Consider the following 17,367-nt stretch of genomic DNA (forward strand, 5'->3'; position numbering starts at 1 on the left):
AGGAAGATGCTGCTACCCAGGTCATGGTGAAAGAGGAGTTAGTTCAGACACTTGAAAGATTTAAAATTGATAAGCAGAAGGTATCAGACAGGTTGTCTGTGCTTAAAGTTGATAAGTTACCAGGACTGGATGAAATGCATCCAACGATACAGAAGGAAGTGAGTTTGAAAATTTCAAAGGCACTGGCTATATTTTTCCTTAGACTCAGGGGTGGTGCCAAAGGACTGGGGAATTGTAAATGTTATACCCTTGTTCAAAAAGAGTGCAAGGTCAAGCCCAGTAAATACAGGCCAGTCCTTGGTGGTGGGGAAGCTTTGCGAAATGATCATTTGGGGCAAAAGTAAGTTATTTGGGTAAATGCTGTTAACTAAGGAACGCCAGCATGGATTTAAGGATAAATTGTGTTTTACTAACTTGCTAGAGTTTTTTTGATGAGGTAACAGAGAGGGTTGATCAGGGTAATGCATGTGGGGTACGTGGAATTCCAAAAGGCATTTGATTATGTGCACATAAGACCATAAGGCGTAGCAGCAGAAGCAGGCAATTTGGCCCATCGAGTCTGCTCTGCAATCCAATGAGATCATGCCTGATCTGATAATCCTCAATTCCACTTTCCTGCCTTTTCCCCATAATTCTTGATTCCCTGATTAAAAATCTGTCTATCTCAGCTCTGAATATACTTAATGACCCAGCTTCTACAGCCATCTGTGGTAAAGAATTCCACAGATTCACTACCCTCAGAGAAAAGGTTCCTTCTCATATTGGTCTTAAATGGGCAATCCCTTACTGAGATTATGCCCTCTGATAGTAGACGTTCCCACAAGGGGGAAACAAACTCTCAGCATCAACCTTGTCAAGTCCCCTAGAATCTTATATGTTTCAATAAAGTCGCCTCTCATTCTTCTAAACTCCAAAGAGTACAGGCCTAACCTCCTCAACCTCTCCTCATAAGAAAATTCCCCCCATAGCCAGGATCAACCTAGTGAGCCTTCTCTGGGCTGTCTCCAATGCCAATATATCTTTCTTTAGATAAGGGGAGCAAAACTGTTTACAGTATTCTAGGTGTAGTCTAACTAGTGCCTTATATAGTTTTAGCAAGGCTTCCCTATTTTTATGCTCCATTCCCTTTGAAATAAAGGTCAACATTCCATATGCCTCCCCCATTACCTGCTGAACTTGTATGCTAGCTTTCTGTGATACATGCATGAGGGCCTCCAAATCCCTCTGTGCTGTAGCTTTCTGCAGTCTTTCTCCATTTAGATAATATTCAGCTCCTCTATTCTTCCTGCCAAAGTGCATAACCTCACATTTTGCCACATATATTCCACCTACCAAGTTTTTGCCCAGTCACTTAAACTGTCCATATCCCTCTATAGCCTCTGTGGGTGGAATTTTCCCAGAATTGCACTAAGTGTGGTAGCGGGCGGGTAAAATGGAGTCCTACCCGCCAATAATAATGGCGGGTTTTCACGCTGTATCAAGCCCGCCTCGTTATTATTCACTCCAGCAAAACACGCCGTTTCCATGGCGAGTGGGCTCTCATTTGCCCGCCTGCCATCACCCCACTGTCGCATCACGCCAGCCGCTATCTTTAAAAGGCAGCCGCCAACAAAACACTCATTGCCACCAGCTCACCACCTCTGCCCGGGAAACATGGCCAGCAAAGGGAAAAAGACTGAAGCCCCCGCTTCTACGACAGGTCCCTCGAGCATCTGCTGAATGCCATGGAGGCCCATCAGGATGTGCTCTTCCCCTGCTCTGGTCACAGGATGGGCAGCAAAATCACTAACCTGGCTTGGGAGGCAGCGGCAGCGGCGGTCAGTGCAAATGCTCTGCAGAGGAGAACAGCCGCCCAGTGCCGCAAAAGGATGAATGATCTCCTCCATTCCACCATGGTAAGTCACTCTTTTCATCACTCCCAACTCACACACTGACAAACCCATCACACACTGCCAGTGCAAGGGACATCACCATTCACTCTTTCACACACACCAGCATTGTCCTCATCCCGTTCATGGGACCACTCACCACCCACACACATCAGTCATACTTATTATCTGACCCGGCAGGCGTCTTGATACACTCTCTCCATCTCTTTCCATGTAGGACAAACTGGCACACAACAGGAGGAAAAGGTGGACGGGTGGAGGGATGCCAGAGATCAAAGTTCTGACGGAATTAGAAAATAGAGCCATCCAGCTGGCCGGTGCTGACATTGAATTTGCTGACGTTGAATTTGGAGCTGCTCTACCAAGTGACGATCCAGCAGTGCAACATCCATCAGACAATCATGCTGTGAGTGATGTGTCCTCTTTCACAGGCAACTGCCATGCACTAATTCCCCTTGCTTCCGCAGGCACATCTGCCAAACAGCCGACAGATTCTATGACCCAGGGCCTCCAAACAAGCTCCAAAGAAACCTCTGAAGAGGAATCTGAAGGCACCCTCCCTGAAATTCTGTCACAGCACTCACCCACACCTCGGTGGGACCTAGATTTAGGGGCTCCTCTGGATCACAATCTGGTGAGCACATCGCACTTTCTGATCCACAGCAGGCGGGGGCAGGGACTTCCCAGGTCACAGGCACTCGGAAGGCTGCTGGAGGCCAGAACGTTGCTGAGTCTGAGTCAGATGATGAGCCTTTGGACTCGGTCATGTCACAGTTGCTGGAACTGCAAAGGCAAGCTCGGGAACATCAGGTAGAGATGTCCGCTGCACTCCTCAGATTGCAAGGCACGATGGAGCAGTCCTGCCTTCTTCCGGCTGAGGTGATAGTGCCGGCATTGCAATGCACCAAGGTCAACACTGGCAGGATGGTGGCCGCCATGGAGGCCTTGGTCCAGGATGTCACTCCTGCACTGCTGTGCAGGCTTAACTCCATCGCTGATGCCACACTTGGCCTCCAACAGTGTGTGTGCGAGTAGGGTGCTGGGCAGCTCGATCTCACTCCAGTTACCACTTCCGTTCATGGAATCAGGCAGGGGCCCTCGGGCACCCATGAGAGGAGGATCAGCAGATGTACACTTCAGGGCCATCCACTCAGATAACTCTGGGAGTAACTGTCCTATCCCACCTTCCTGTGACCTCTGCAGCTCCAGCTTCACAGGCCGAGTAGGGTGTCACTGCCGACAGAAGGACCCTGAAAGCAGGCCGGCATCCTCCAAGTCTCGACACTCCAGAGTCTCCCGCCAAGTCATTGCAGACAGCGTTACAGTCAGCAGGCGGCCTCCACCTCCGCTGTGGATGTCCAGGGAGCACCAAGATGTAGCAGCAGGGTTAGGAAAATTAGGTAAAAGTAGTTGCACAGCCTGGGGATGGGTGTTATCACTTGTACATACTGTTCACTATTGTCAATAAGCTCCTAAGAATGTCACCCTGCCTGTGGCTCCTTGTCCTGATGAGTGGTGTTCTTGTCACTCAGATGTGAAACCCTTTCTGCACAAGATAAAAGGTAGGTGCCTCAGTCCAGGGACTCTTCCCTGTGCTCTATGTGGCCTTCTGTCTCAGTTGCACAGATACACATGGCTGTTTGCCTGTCATCTATGCTTGGGGAATGTTTATTCCCTGGCTGGGTTAATTAAGTCTTTCAAAAAGGAATTAGATCATTATCTCAAAAAGGAAAAGTCTGAAAGGCTACAGGGAAAAGGCAGGGGAGTGGCACTGGGTGAGTTGCTCCTTCAGAGGGCCAGCACAGACATGACAGGCCAAATGATTTCCTTCTGTGAGTCTGTGATTCTAAGTGAGTTTTTAACAGCATGATAAATTTTAATTACAGCCATTTTTACCTTTTCCTTTACCTTTACAAGTGTGGAGTCTCACTCTTAAATGATTTAATTATTGTTGGAGACTTCTTTAAATATATTAACTTTTTTTTTCTCTCTAATTCTCATCTTTATTTCTTTCTCTTTATTTTGCTTTCTGTACATGGTTTGACATTGAATTAAATATTCTAATTTATGCTTCCTGCTTCAGACACTGCATGTCTCAATGAGAATTTGTCAATCTAGTAAAAGAAATGCTCTGTTGTTTGCCCAGAAATTCCAATAATAACCATAAATGGTCATGAAAAGCTCACATAATGAACACAGGCAGCTGTAAACGTAAAGAATGGTGAATGCTGTTCCTTTGCTACTGAACATAAAATCTGGCCAGTTTATTTTTCTGATTGCCTCTTGTGAATCACAAGCCGCATAGGCGGATCTCCTCAGGCGCATTCAGGTAGATGTAATTTGGCTTGTATACATGGATAGTTGGATATGGATGGGTGCAGTGCGATCACCTCAGAATATAAACACACTTACCTCTGATGTCTCCTTAAATCCTTCCCTAAACTCAGTAAATAGGGAGCTGTACCTAATAAGAGGCTCATGTCCAGAACTGGGTTGCAGCAACTTGAAAATACAGCTTGTAACAAGTCACAGGTGGAAGTGGAGCTTTCAAATTAATGTAAAAAATGCAGAAATATCACAAATGAAAATAACAGAAGATAGTAACAATATAAAGAAAATCAATCATGTGTTGAAGAAAGTGAGTTGCGAAACTAACAACCAACCTGGACTTTAATTAACACAAGTGTTATTAGTTTGTAAAAGTATCTCAGATACACATGGCCATTTGCCTGTCATCTATGCTTGGGGAATGTTTATTCCCTGGCTGAAAAATACAGGAAAAGGGAGCAGAGACTCAATAAGCAGGGACAAAGGTATGCCATGTAAATAATGTGTGGGCAGGGCTGAAGGGTCTGGCCTTCATACCTCATTCTCCTTTTGTATTGCTAGCGGAGGGCATACCTAAAAGAAATGGGTCTGACGCTGCGCAAAAGTAGTGGATAGGCAGGCAGCGGACAGGCATGACCAAGGCTAGTCATTTTTTTTCTATACAAAGACATTAGACATTAGATCAGTGCTGGGACCATTCTGGCTGATGAAAAAACCAGACCAAGAGACCTCACAGTGATTAAGCTTGCAACAGTAGAAGACTTTCCACCCATGATTCCAAGCGCTAAATCCTGTAAAGGGAACCTTGGGAAGCCATGGAAATAATCTGAACATGCAACTTTATTCCGGTGATGTTCAAAGACACTTGGCTCTACAATTTTCATAATAAAATCTATGCAAAGGTCATTATACCTGTGTTACTGTTGCAATTTTGTACATTCCATATGCATATAATTCAATGAATCCAGAATCTCCTCCAAGAACAAGGGTATTTAGCCTGGTAGGATATGAACAGAACATTTAAATTTGCAAGATACTAATCTTAACCATCAATACCGCACACAATCATGTAAAAATCGAGAATTTTACAACAAATTTTTAGGTAGAAGGTAGGGGATCGACATATTCACGAGTAGTATTTTCGGGGGTTGAAATTCATGCATGTTGGAGCTGATATCTTAAAACATGAAAAATATTTACCAATTACCAATAGGCTAAGCAGCGCAAGCCGTAGCCCAGATTTCTTCTTGGGTATGATGAGGGCAAAACCACACTCAATTGCCCAATTCCACTTTAAATCTACAAATAAATATGTATCTCACACTTTAATTTAGAGGAGGTTTACTAGATTGATACCTGGAATGAACGGGTTGTCTTATGAGGAAAGGTTGGGCAGGCTGGGCTTGTTTCCACTGGAATTCAGAAGGGTGACAAAGGGTGATGTACATAAGATCCTGACTAGGGGGCAATGTTTTAAAATTAGGGGTTGCTCTTTTAGGACGGAGATGAGGAGAAATTTTTTCTCCCAGAGGTTTGTGCAACTTTGGGACACTCTGCTTCAGGTGGTGGTGGAGGTGGAGTCATTCAATATTTTTAAGGCAGAGGTATGTAGATAGATTCTTGTTAGGCAAGGGCATCAAAGTTATCAAGGGTAGATGAGAATATGGAATTCGAAACACAAACAGATCATCCATGATCTTATTGAATGGCGGGGCAGGCTTGAGGGGCCCAGTGGCCTACTTCTGCTCTTATTTCACATGCTCTTATTATCCGAAAATATGGGCTTCTCAGGCACATCTCTTCAATGCAACCCGAGAGAAAAAAAATGAGCGAAGGAAAATGTGTTGAAAATGTACATAATCCAAAAAAAAATTGGTAATGACAAGCATAACATCAGGAAATTAAAATTACTGGCAGTAACAGGTTATTTATCATAGTGTCAACTGGTTTAGAAGGTTTAGTGTAAAAATTACACTATCTACAAGGTGCACCTCAGCAATTTACTTCAATGTCGACACCTTCCCCTGCAAGTTTTTCAAAAATTTCTTCATGGTTTATTGGTTAGGTCAGAATATTGCATGCAATTCTGGTCGCCACTTTACCAGAAGGATTTGGAGGCGTTGGAGAGGGTGCAGAGGAGGTTTACCAGGATGCTGTCTGGTCTGGAGATTATTAGCTATGAGGAGAGGTTGGAGAAACTCGGATTGTCCTCACTAGAGCGACGGAGATTGAGGAGTGACTTGATAGAAGTTTACAAAATTATGAGTGGCATGGACAAAGTAGATAGGCAGAAGCTTTTTCCCATGGTGGAAGAGTCAATTACTAGAGGACATAGATTTAAGGTGAGAGGAGAAAACTTTAGAGGAGATGTGAGGGGCAAGTTTTTTACTCAAAGGGTAGTGAGTGTATGGAATTCGCTGCCAGAGGGGATGGTGGAAGCAGGTATGATAGTGGTGTTTAAGAGGCAGCTTGACAAATACATGAATAGGATGGGAATAGAGGGATACGGACCCCGGAAGTGCAAAATGTTTTAGTTTGACAGGCAATATGATTGGCGCAGGCTTGGAGGGCCGAAGGGCCTGTTCCTGTGCTGTACTTTTCTTTGTTCTTTGTTGACTGTCCCTGGCAAGCTAGCTTTTGCTACCTACCCCTAATTGCCCTCAAGAGGGCGGTGTTGAGCAGACTTTTTGAACAACTGAAGTTCACATGCTGCAGTTATACACACTGCAGGAAGTTCAAGGTTTTTGACCCAGCTTCAGTAAAGGGATGGCAATATAGTTCTAAGTCAGTATGGTGTATAGTTTGGAAGAGAACTATTCTACCACCAAGAAGGAGAAAAGCAGAAATGACATGTGAATACCAGCAATCACAAGATCTCTTCCACATCACACATCACTTAGACATCCATCACTATGCTTCCACTTCGCTCACCACCTTCACTAGGAACATAGGTCACCATTCCTTTATCATTGCTGTTGTGTATTTTGAAATTTCCTACCTAACACCATTATGAGAGCACCACAGACACCAGAAATGCAGCAGTTCAAGAAAGCCCTTTGCTACCTCCGATGAGCAAATGGGATGAACAATAAACAAAATCTTGCCCACATTTTGAGAACAAGTTTGAAAAAAATGTAGAACATACAGGGCTTGTAATACTGGCTACACTACAGGCAAAAAAAATGAAGAGCAATTTTGCTTCTATAAGCAATGCCAACTTAGGATATTAAGGAAATGCACAGCTTTAGAATAATTTCTAAGATTGAAATGTTGCTGCTATTAAATGGTACATCAAACAAAATAGCAGTTTGATAATGTTCTTTTCAGTAGCCAAACTACACATATCATTAAGGCATCTCTTTTTGGGGATGGAGAAAGAAAAAGTACCTTTTGTCACCTAATAGCTTTGTGACTTCATCTGATTTTTCTTCACTAAAAAAAATAGACAGAGAAAATGCATGTTAGTGGCTAGGGAGACAGCTAAATCTAATATTTAAAAACTATGGATCTCAAAGGCATAAAACATCTGGACATACCTGAAAATCTTTGCAGAGGTACTGTAACTGATCAGATAAAAGAAAAACAAATACATGTGCATTAGAAAAATATATTAAATACCATAAGTATACTATTACCAATTCTTAAAATAATTTTACAATTATAAAAGCCATTTAAGTAACTGAAAATGCGAGTGAGCAATTAGACTAAGGGTTAATCTGCAAACAAAAATAGATCCCTTCCCCACTCAACTAGTGTTATTTTTATACCACAGGCTAACTTTAAAAACAATTTTACAATAATGTTCTCACCCATTAGTCTGCTTGTCTGTAAACAATGTATGTCAAAAATGAATAGACAGATTTCAACAAATCTTGGTACACAGATAGTGTATGGCTCAAGGAAGAACTGATTAGTGTTACAATGTCTGTATAGAAACTGTAAACCAAAATGACCAAATTTACTGAATGATCCCTCAATGAAAAAATTAGCAACAAGATTCAACTTTTTGTGGCTTTTATATATGAATTAACAGGTAACCAGCAATCATAAGATCCCCTCCACAAAAGGTAAATTTTACTTAAAATAGCCAATACACCCAAGATACATCTTACGCAGTCACAATCTTATGCATTACCCCCTGCACAAATGTGGCAGCTACACAGTTCCACAATATGCTGTTCTTTCTTCTCGCAAGTAGGTAAGGGGTCCGACCAATAACAGCTTTCAACGCTGAGTTTCACAGGTACGATAATTAGCAGTGAGGCATTCTTATACAAACCCTCTCCTTTGGGTTGTGACAGTCCTGATGTTGTAGTTTTCCAGACAGCCTTTTCAACTGACAACCCAGTAACACCCCTGTTCACAGTTTGGCCACTTCTGGGAAAACACCCAGCTCTGTATCTTCAAGCTATTCACACAGCTTTCCAGGTTATAGATCTTTTTAGTCAGCTCACACTGTTCCTTCAAGAGCTCCTGTCACCTTTTCTGTAAAACAGAAAAACTGACCTCTTCCTGAGAGTGATTTACTTCTTTTCACAACTTTCTGTATTCCTCTTTCTATCTCTGTTTTCTGTTTGTGCCTGCATTTTTGCATTGATTGCCTTCAACCTCCATTTCCTCTGCATGTAGCTCTCCTTTGTGTCTTCCACCCGCACAACTTCTTTCCTAACTTTGTTCCTGTTGGTGCCACTTCTAGGTCACATGGCAATTATTCAAGAAAATTAAAACTGATCCCTTTACAATTGACAAACTCTTAAAAGCCCTTTTCAAACATTTTCAAACAATTGCAGATTTCACAGACATTTTGAAAAAATTACAAATGTTGCTTACTGTACTGCTTCTGGACCAAAGGTCATCACATTAGTTTTTGGCCAAGATGCGGATCCCGATATTAGAAGCTTTTAAAGGATCCATTAGCATTGGGGGATAGGATGAATTTTTTTTTTAAATGTGGTGGGTTGTTTTACTTAGAATGCTGTTAACTGTTTTAAATGTTGCGGATTGTCTCAGCTGCTGGAGTAGAATCTGTCACAGCTGTCAAAATGTGAGCAGAATTTTCAGAGCAGATTGCTGGATGTGGATTGGCCTGAAACCTCCTCAATGAGATGGAAGAGAATTTTTTTTTCAGCTTTTTACTTACAGCAGGCAGGGAAAAGTCTCAAGGATGAGCTGAGGAATAGTAATAATGTTGAGTTAATACAGCATGGTAGAGATATGCACTCTGAGTGCCCTCTTCACTTGTTTATGACTGGAATTATAAACACACTTTGATTCCTTCCTATATCATTGTACAGCATTTCCGCATAAAGACAGCATAGATTTGTTAAAAGCAAATTGGGTTTTACTAACTTAATTGAGCTCGCTGATAAAGTAACAAAGAGGGCTGATGAAGGTAATGCTGTTGATGTTATACAAATGAACTTGAAAAGGGGCTGGATAAAGCACCAAATAATAGACATGTTAGCAAAATTGAAGCCCATGGGCGTAAAGAAGCAGTAGCAGCATGGATACAAATTGGGCAAGGAAAAGAAAACAGAGAGCAGCGGTGAACAGTTCTTTTTCAGGCTGTAGAAAAGTCCCCAGGAATCGACGTTGGAACCACTACGCTTCTTGCTAACAACTTCAACTTTTACAGTTCCTTTGAAATAGCAAAACTCCCAACATGCTTCAATGAGGTATTGTAAAAAATGCGGTATCGAGCCACATAAGGATTTATTAAGGCAAAAGATCAAAAGCTTGGTCAAAAAGATCAGTTTTAAGGAGTGTCTTAAAGGAGGAAAGGGAAGTAGAGAGGTGGAGAGGTTTAGAGAAGGAATTTAAGAGCTTAGGGCCAAGGCAGCTGAAGGTATGGTCAGCAATGGTACAGCAATGAAAATCAGGGATGCTCAAGAGGCTGGAATTAGAGGTGTCAGGACTGGAGGAAATTACAGAGATGTGGGTGGGGGGGCGGGGGGGCAGCCATGAAGGGATTTGAAAACAAGGGTGAGAATTTCAAAATTGAGGCATTGCTTAACCAGGAGCTGGCTTAGAGGTATAAGAATGGAATTTGGTGCCAGTTAAGCTGTGGGTAGCAGCATTTTGGATTACCTCAAGTTTATGAAGAGTGGAATGTAGGAGGCTGGCCAGAAGTGCATTAGAATAGTCAAGTCTGGAAGTAACAAAGGCATGGGTGAGGGTTTCAGCAGAAGAGCTGAAGCAGGGGCGATGTTGCAAGGTGCAAAGAGGTAGTAGTCTTAATGAAACTGTGGGCGATGTTGCAAGGTGCAAAGAGATAGTCTTAATGAAACTGTGGATTTGTGGTTGAAAGCTCATCTTGGGGAGAAATAAGACAATAAGGTTGTGAACAGGAAAGGGATGGAGTTGGTGGTGAGGGGGCAGAATTTAGGGCAAGGACTGAAGGCAATAGCTTCATTCTTCCCAATTGTTAATTGGAGGAAATTCCTGTTCATCCACTACTGGATTTTGGAGAAATAGACTGACAATTTAGACAGTGGAGGGACCAAGAGAGGTGGTGGTGAGGTAAAACTGTATATTGCCAGCATACATGTAGAAATAGGAAGGGGCCAAGGATAGATCCTTGGAGGACAGCATGGGTAACTATGCAGGAATGGGAAGGGAAGCCATGGGCTATAATTAGATAGATAAGAATGGAACCAGGCACATACAGTTCCACCAAGATGGAAGTCAATGGAGAAGTGTTGAAGAAGAATGGTGTGATTAACTGTGTGAAAGGCTGCAGAGGAGGGATAGTTTGCCTTTGTCTACTGAAGTAGGCAACATTTGGCAATTCAAATCTCACACAGTGAAATGTGGAAGTGATGCATTTTGGTAGGAATATGAGAAGTGGTAATATAAAACTAAATATTACAATTTTATACGGGGGGGGGTTTCAAAAACAGAAAAAACAGATGGTATATGTACACAAATCTTTGAAGGTGGCAGAACAAGATGAGAAGACTGTTAAGAAGCATGTGGGACTCATGGCCACATAAACAGAGGAATAGAGCACAAAAACAAGGAATTTATGCTAAATCTTTATGAACTGTTGGTTAGCCTCCAGTTTGAGAATGGTGTCTGATTCTGGGTACTAGGTTAAGGGCAGATTTAATTGAGGGAATTCGAATCATGAAATGTTTTGATTGAGTAAATGAATAAATAAGGATAAACTGAGTATTGCTGAAAAAAGACATGTCTAAGCTTGTCGTCTTGCATTTATCAGTACATTTTGCAAGAATACCAATGTATGGGGAAAAACAACAATTTATACTAAATGTGAAGAGAGTGCTGATTGATTGGCAAGTTGTGTTGCCATGGAGAATGCACCAGTGATGGTGACTGACAGTTGACGCCAAGCATGGCTGAAATTTAAACCAGGCAGCTTAACCCTGATAGGTCAAGATATTGCCCTGAGGAATAAGTCAATGAATGGCTGTCACTTATTTTGTTTAGCTGAAACAGACACAATGTATGTGCATGTTCCTTCTGTCTGCAAAGAACAGGGCCCTGTGTACTAATATATGTAGCTTCCACTACACGCAAATGTACCACACTGCAAGCCTGATTGACAATCTTAAATTGGTTGTCAGCATAATTTATAACAAACTGAGGATTATTTAGCAAATGTTGTCCAATTGCGGAATCACATCTAATGTAGGACACTGTTTTTAGTTTTGCAAGCATGGGCTGCCTGGTTTAAATTTCAACAATGCTTGGCAGTTAACTATCAGTCAACATCACTGGTGCATTCTCCATGGCAATGCCACTTGCCAACCATTCAGCACTCTCTTCACATACAGTATAAATTGCTGTTTTCCCCTTATACTGGTATTCTTGCAAAGTGCCCAGATGAGTGCAAGACGAAAAGCTTAGACATGTCTCTTTTATCAGCAAGACTCAAGCTCTGTATTACCAAATGACTAAAGGAGAAACTACTTCAAGTGGCAGAAGGTTTGGTGACTGGAGGATACAGATTCAAGTCAACTCGCAAGAAACGGAGTGGAAACAATGGCAAGTTTTTTAATGTATCCCATTTGGATAATCTGAAAGGCTGGTGGAAACAAATTCAATAACTTTCTAAATGGAATTGGTTGTGTTCCTTGAAGGGAAAGAAAATTGCAGAGCTATGGAGAAGGGACAGGGGAGTCGAATAATTGAGTAACTCTACCAAACATCCGGTTCAGGTATGATGGGTTGAATGGCTTCCTTATGTGCTGCATCATTGATCAATTATATGATAACAATTATATAAATGCTCTAAGAGGGTAACTAAATTAAAATTTAGCAGCAAATACAGTGCTAATATACTTGTCCAAGAGAAATTTTTCCTCTGGACATCTGGCAGCTATGAGAGTAGGAATAAATGGGTCTTTTACGGAGTGGCAGGTAGTAACTAGTGGGGCACCACAGGGGTCAGTGCTTGGGCCCCAGCTATTCACAACATATATCAATGATTTGGATGAAGGAACCAAAAGTAACATTTCCAAGTTTGCTGACAACACAGCCTGTTGGGAATATGAGCGATGAGGGAGGTGTTAAGAGGCTTCATGGCAATTTAGACAGGTTGAGTGAGTGGGCAAATAAATGGCAGATGCAGTATACCTTGGATAAGTGTGAAGTTAACCACTTCAGTAGGAAAAACTAAAAGGCAGAGCATTATTTAAATGGTGATAGATTGGGAAATGTTGCTGTACAAAGGGACCTGGATGTCCTTGTACACCAATCACTGAAAGCAAGCATGCAGGTGCAGCAAGCAGTTAAGAAGGCAAATGGTATGTTGGCCTTTGTTGCGAGAGGACTTGAGAACAGGAGCAAGGATGTCTTACTTCAACTCTACAGGGCTTTGATGAGACCACACTTTCCTTGAATATTATGTGCAGTTTTAGTCTCCTTACTTAAGAAAGGATATACTTGTCATAGAGGGAGTGCAGCGAAGGTTTACCAGACTGATTCCTGGGGTGGCAGGATTGTCATATGATGGGAGATTGGGCCAACTAGGCCTGTATTCACTGGAGTTTAGAAGAATGAGAGGAGATCTCATTGAAACATATAAAATTCTGACAGGGATGGACAGGCTGGATGCAGGGATGATAGACCATTTAGGACTGAGATGAGGAGAAACTTCTTCAATCACAAGGTGGTGAATGTATGGAATTCTCTACCACAATAGGCTGTAAAGACCAAGTCACTGAATATATTTAAGAAGGAAATAGATAGGTTTCTGGACTCTAAAGGCATCAAAGGGTATGGGGAGAAAGCGGGAGTACGGTGTTGAGAGAGAGGATCAGTCATGATCATACTGAATGGTGGAGCAGGCTCGTAGGATTGAATGCCCTAATCCTGCTCCTATTTTTTATGTTTCTATTACAAGCTCCTCTAAGACATTTGTCCAAATTGCCATGAACATGGCGTTACCTCCACAACTTCCTTTGGGAAGCATTTCAATAGCCAGCTACTCCTCAAGCAAAGTTTCCTTACATCTTACTTTATTTTACATTTTTCAGCTTAAAACTCAGGTCTCTTCTATCTGCTCCCAATGCAGATAACCCCAACTCTTCTGCTACATTCCTGAACTTTATTATTTTGAACATCTTAATCATATTTCTCTTAGTCTACTCTTTGCCAATGAGAAGAGTTCCACGTCCTGAACTAAAAATAGAAAATGCTGGAAATGCTCAGCTTGTCAGGAGTAATCAGTGGAGAGAGAAACAAAAGTTCAAGCTTATGGTTAATGGCCTTTCATCAGAACTGGTAGGTAGAAACAATTACAGGTACAGAGAATGGAGGAGAGGAGGAAAAAGAACAAGGGGAAAGGTCTGTGATAAGGTGGGAGGCAGCAGTGGTTAAATAAAAAAGGGAATGTCCACCAAGTTGTTTTTGCCATCTGGATGCACTGCCACAACTCCCCATTTGTATAAATGAAAGAATCATGATACTTCACCTCCAACTCTGCCATAACTAATACGCGCCATCATCAGTATGTACCCCCCAACCCTTGACTCCGATGAGAGTTAAGGAAAAGTTCTCTTCTGACATTGATGAAATCTTCACTGCCATACTAATAGGAGAAAGATCATGCCTCTGGAAACTTTAATGTCAGAGTTCATTTTGATGCCTATAACTGATGCAGAACCATTGGGGAAAATGGGATGGGAAAGCCAATGCAAATGCTGTCCTCCTGCCAACAAAGTGTGTTCAACATGGTCTCATAATAACAAACACAAGGACAAGTACAAGACCACATGGAGTCATCCTAGATCAAAGCACTGAAACCCCCTGTATTATTTCATTATTTGGGTCAAAGATCTAAGTGATGTCTACAGCACTCATTCATGCATGCTGGGCAGATCATTGACTTGTTTGGTGATGAACATCCACTTAGCACCAAGACATCAAAGGCCCAAATGTCCAAGAGAAAGAACTTCAATATCTCAGCCCTAAAATAGCCCAATCGAAGAGAGGAATTCCAAGTGCAGCTCACGACTAATCTGGAAATCTTCACACATCCAACTCAATTCCAGGAGAGCGGGATCAAATAAAGTTAGCTGTGCTAAACTTGTGTGTGCAGACCAGTGCGTTTGTGCATTGCCGTCATATAGACTGGTTTGATTAAAATTATGCCGAAATATGTGACTTCCTGGAACAAAAACAAGCAGCCTTTCTTGCCTAGCAGAATTAACCCAAAGTTGTAGGGATAGGACTGCAGGTGAGGCAGATTTGGGGACCCAGGGTGCAGTGCTCAAGGAGCCTCAAACCCTGAAACTGTCCAACAGTTATAAGGTTCTTGCAAGCTGTGTGGACGAGAGTAGGGACTGCAGGGAGGATGAATGAACTGACAACGTTAGCATGGTACAGGGGGCCATTCAAGTGGGGGGAGGAAATAGAAGGTACGAGTGGTAGGGGACAGTTTAATTAGGGGGATAGAGACTGTTCTCTGTAGCCATGAGCGTGATTCCCGAAGGGTGTGTTGCCTGCCCAGGACCAGGGTTAAGGACATCTCCTCAGGGCTGGAGAGAACTTGGAGTCGGAGGGGAGGGATCCAATTGTCATCGTCCATGTTGGTATCAATGACATTGATAGGACTAGAAAGGAGGTTCTGCTGGAATAATTTGAAATAGTTAGGAGCTAAATTAAAAAGCAGAACCTCCAAGGTAATAATCTCGGGATTACTGCCTGAAACACAGGCAAATAAAGTCAAGGAGTTAAATGTGTGGCTCAAAGATTGGTGTGGGAGAAATGGGTTTCAGTTCATGTGACACTGGCATGAGTACTGGGGTAGAAGGGAGCTGTTCTGGTGGGATGGGCTTCACTTGAACCATCTTGGGACCAGTGTTCTGGTGAATCGAATAACTAGGGCTGTAGAGAGGACTTTAAACTAAATAGAGGGCGGGGGGGAAGGTCCTGGAGAGGGGATAAGTTGGCTTACAAGGCAAAAGGGTATGGCTGTATTGCAGGGCAACTACTTTTAGGTAATGATGCCCAGAGTGTGACAGGAAGGGACAATCATAAACATAAACATAAACAAAAAAAAACAGCAGCAAATAGGAACAAAGGAGGAAAAAAAATGGTAAAAAGGCACAATTATTGGCTATTTACTTACATGCAGGTAGTATTTGGAACAATATCAATTAATTAACAGCACAAATAGAGATTAATGGGTATGACCTTATAGCCATTACAGAGACAAAGTTACAAGGAGGTCAAAGCTGGGAACTAAATATTCAGGGGTATATGACTTTTCGAAAGGACAAGCAGGAAGGAAAGGGTGGTGGGGTAGCTTTGTTAGTACAAGATGGAATAAGTATGTTAGCAAGAAATGATCTTGGATCGAAAGATGTGGAATCCATATGGGTGGAGGTAAGAAATAACAAGGAGAAGGCGACAGTGGTGGGCAGTAGTCTATAGGCCGCCTAACAGTAGCTATGCTGTCGGACAGAGAATAAATCAGAAAAGAATGAGGGCATGTAAAAAAGGCAGTATATTAATCATGGGTGACTTTAATCTCCATATAGATTGGGTAAATCAAATTGGCAGAGGTAGCCATGAGCAAGAATCCATAGAGTGTCCTTGAGACAGTTTCCTAGAACAATATGTGGTGCATCCAACATGGGATCAGGCTATTTTGGATCTAGCAATGTGTAATGAGACAGGTTTAATAAATGATCTGAGTAAAAGATCTTCTAGGAAACAGCGACCATAACATGGTAGAATTATCATTCAGGTTGAGAGTGAGAAACTTAGTTCGGAAACATCTGTGCTAAACTTAAATAAGGGTAATTACAGAGGAATGGGGGAAAATTGGCTGGATTGGACTGGGAAAGGAGTTTAGCAGAAAAGACGGTTGATGAACAATGGCAGACGTTTAAGAAAATAGTGCATGACTCGCAACAAAGATATATCCCAGTGAGGAAGAAGGATTGTAAGAAGGGCGTAAACCAACCATGGTTAACCAAGGAAGTTAAGTAACCAAGAGAGTAACAAAGTGAAAGAAAAAATCTACAATGTGGCAAAAATTAGTGGTAAACCAGAGAATTGGGAAAGTTTTAAAAACCAACAGAAGATGACCAAAAAAATAATAAAGAGGAAGAAAATAAACTTTGAGGGTAAACTAGCAAGTAATATAAAAATAGACAGTGAGAGCTTCTTTTATATAAAAAGGAAGGGAGAGGTCAAAGTCAATGTAGGCCCCTTAGAGAATGAGGCTGGGGAAATAATAATGGGGGACCAGGAAATGTTAGAGGAGTTGAATTAATACTTTGCATCAGTCTTCATGGTAGAAGACACTGATAACATTTTCCAAAAATACTCAATAATCATGAGGCAAAAAGGGGGGAGTGAAATAAATACAATAACTATCACTAGAGAAAAAGTACAAGGGAAACTAATGGGGCTAAAGACCAATACGTCACCTGGACTGGATGGGTTGCATCCTAGGATATTAAAGGAAATAGCTGCAGAGATAGTAGGTGCACTGGTAATAATTTTCCAAGAGTCCTTAGATTCTGGAAAAGTCCCAGAGGATTGGAAAACTGCCAATGTAACACCCTTATTCAAAAGGGAGGGAGACAAAAACAGGTTACTATAGGCCAGTTAGCTTAATATCTGTCATTGGGAAAATGTTGCAGTCTATTATGAAGGATATAATAGCAGAGCA

General features: G+C 42.0%; 1 protein-coding gene across 3 annotated transcripts in view; it reads right to left on the reverse strand.

The window, feature by feature from the left end:
• anapc4 (anaphase promoting complex subunit 4) overlaps positions 1-17,367 on the reverse strand; it is a 125,045-nt gene that overhangs the window by 85,991 nt on the left and 21,687 nt on the right. For all 3 annotated transcript variants that reach the window (XM_041187616.1, XM_041187635.1, XM_041187626.1), the window contains 3 exons: positions 7,754-7,780; positions 7,605-7,649; positions 5,130-5,214 (listed from right to left, as the gene is read on the reverse strand). In XM_041187616.1, coding sequence (XP_041043550.1) covers positions 5,130-5,214; positions 7,605-7,649; positions 7,754-7,780 — 157 coding nt within the window. The remainder of the gene's footprint in view (positions 1-5,129; positions 5,215-7,604; positions 7,650-7,753; positions 7,781-17,367) is intronic.

This window comes from Carcharodon carcharias, chromosome 1 (genome assembly GCF_017639515.1).
Source record: "Carcharodon carcharias isolate sCarCar2 chromosome 1, sCarCar2.pri, whole genome shotgun sequence".
NCBI lineage: Eukaryota > Metazoa > Chordata > Chondrichthyes > Lamniformes > Lamnidae > Carcharodon > Carcharodon carcharias.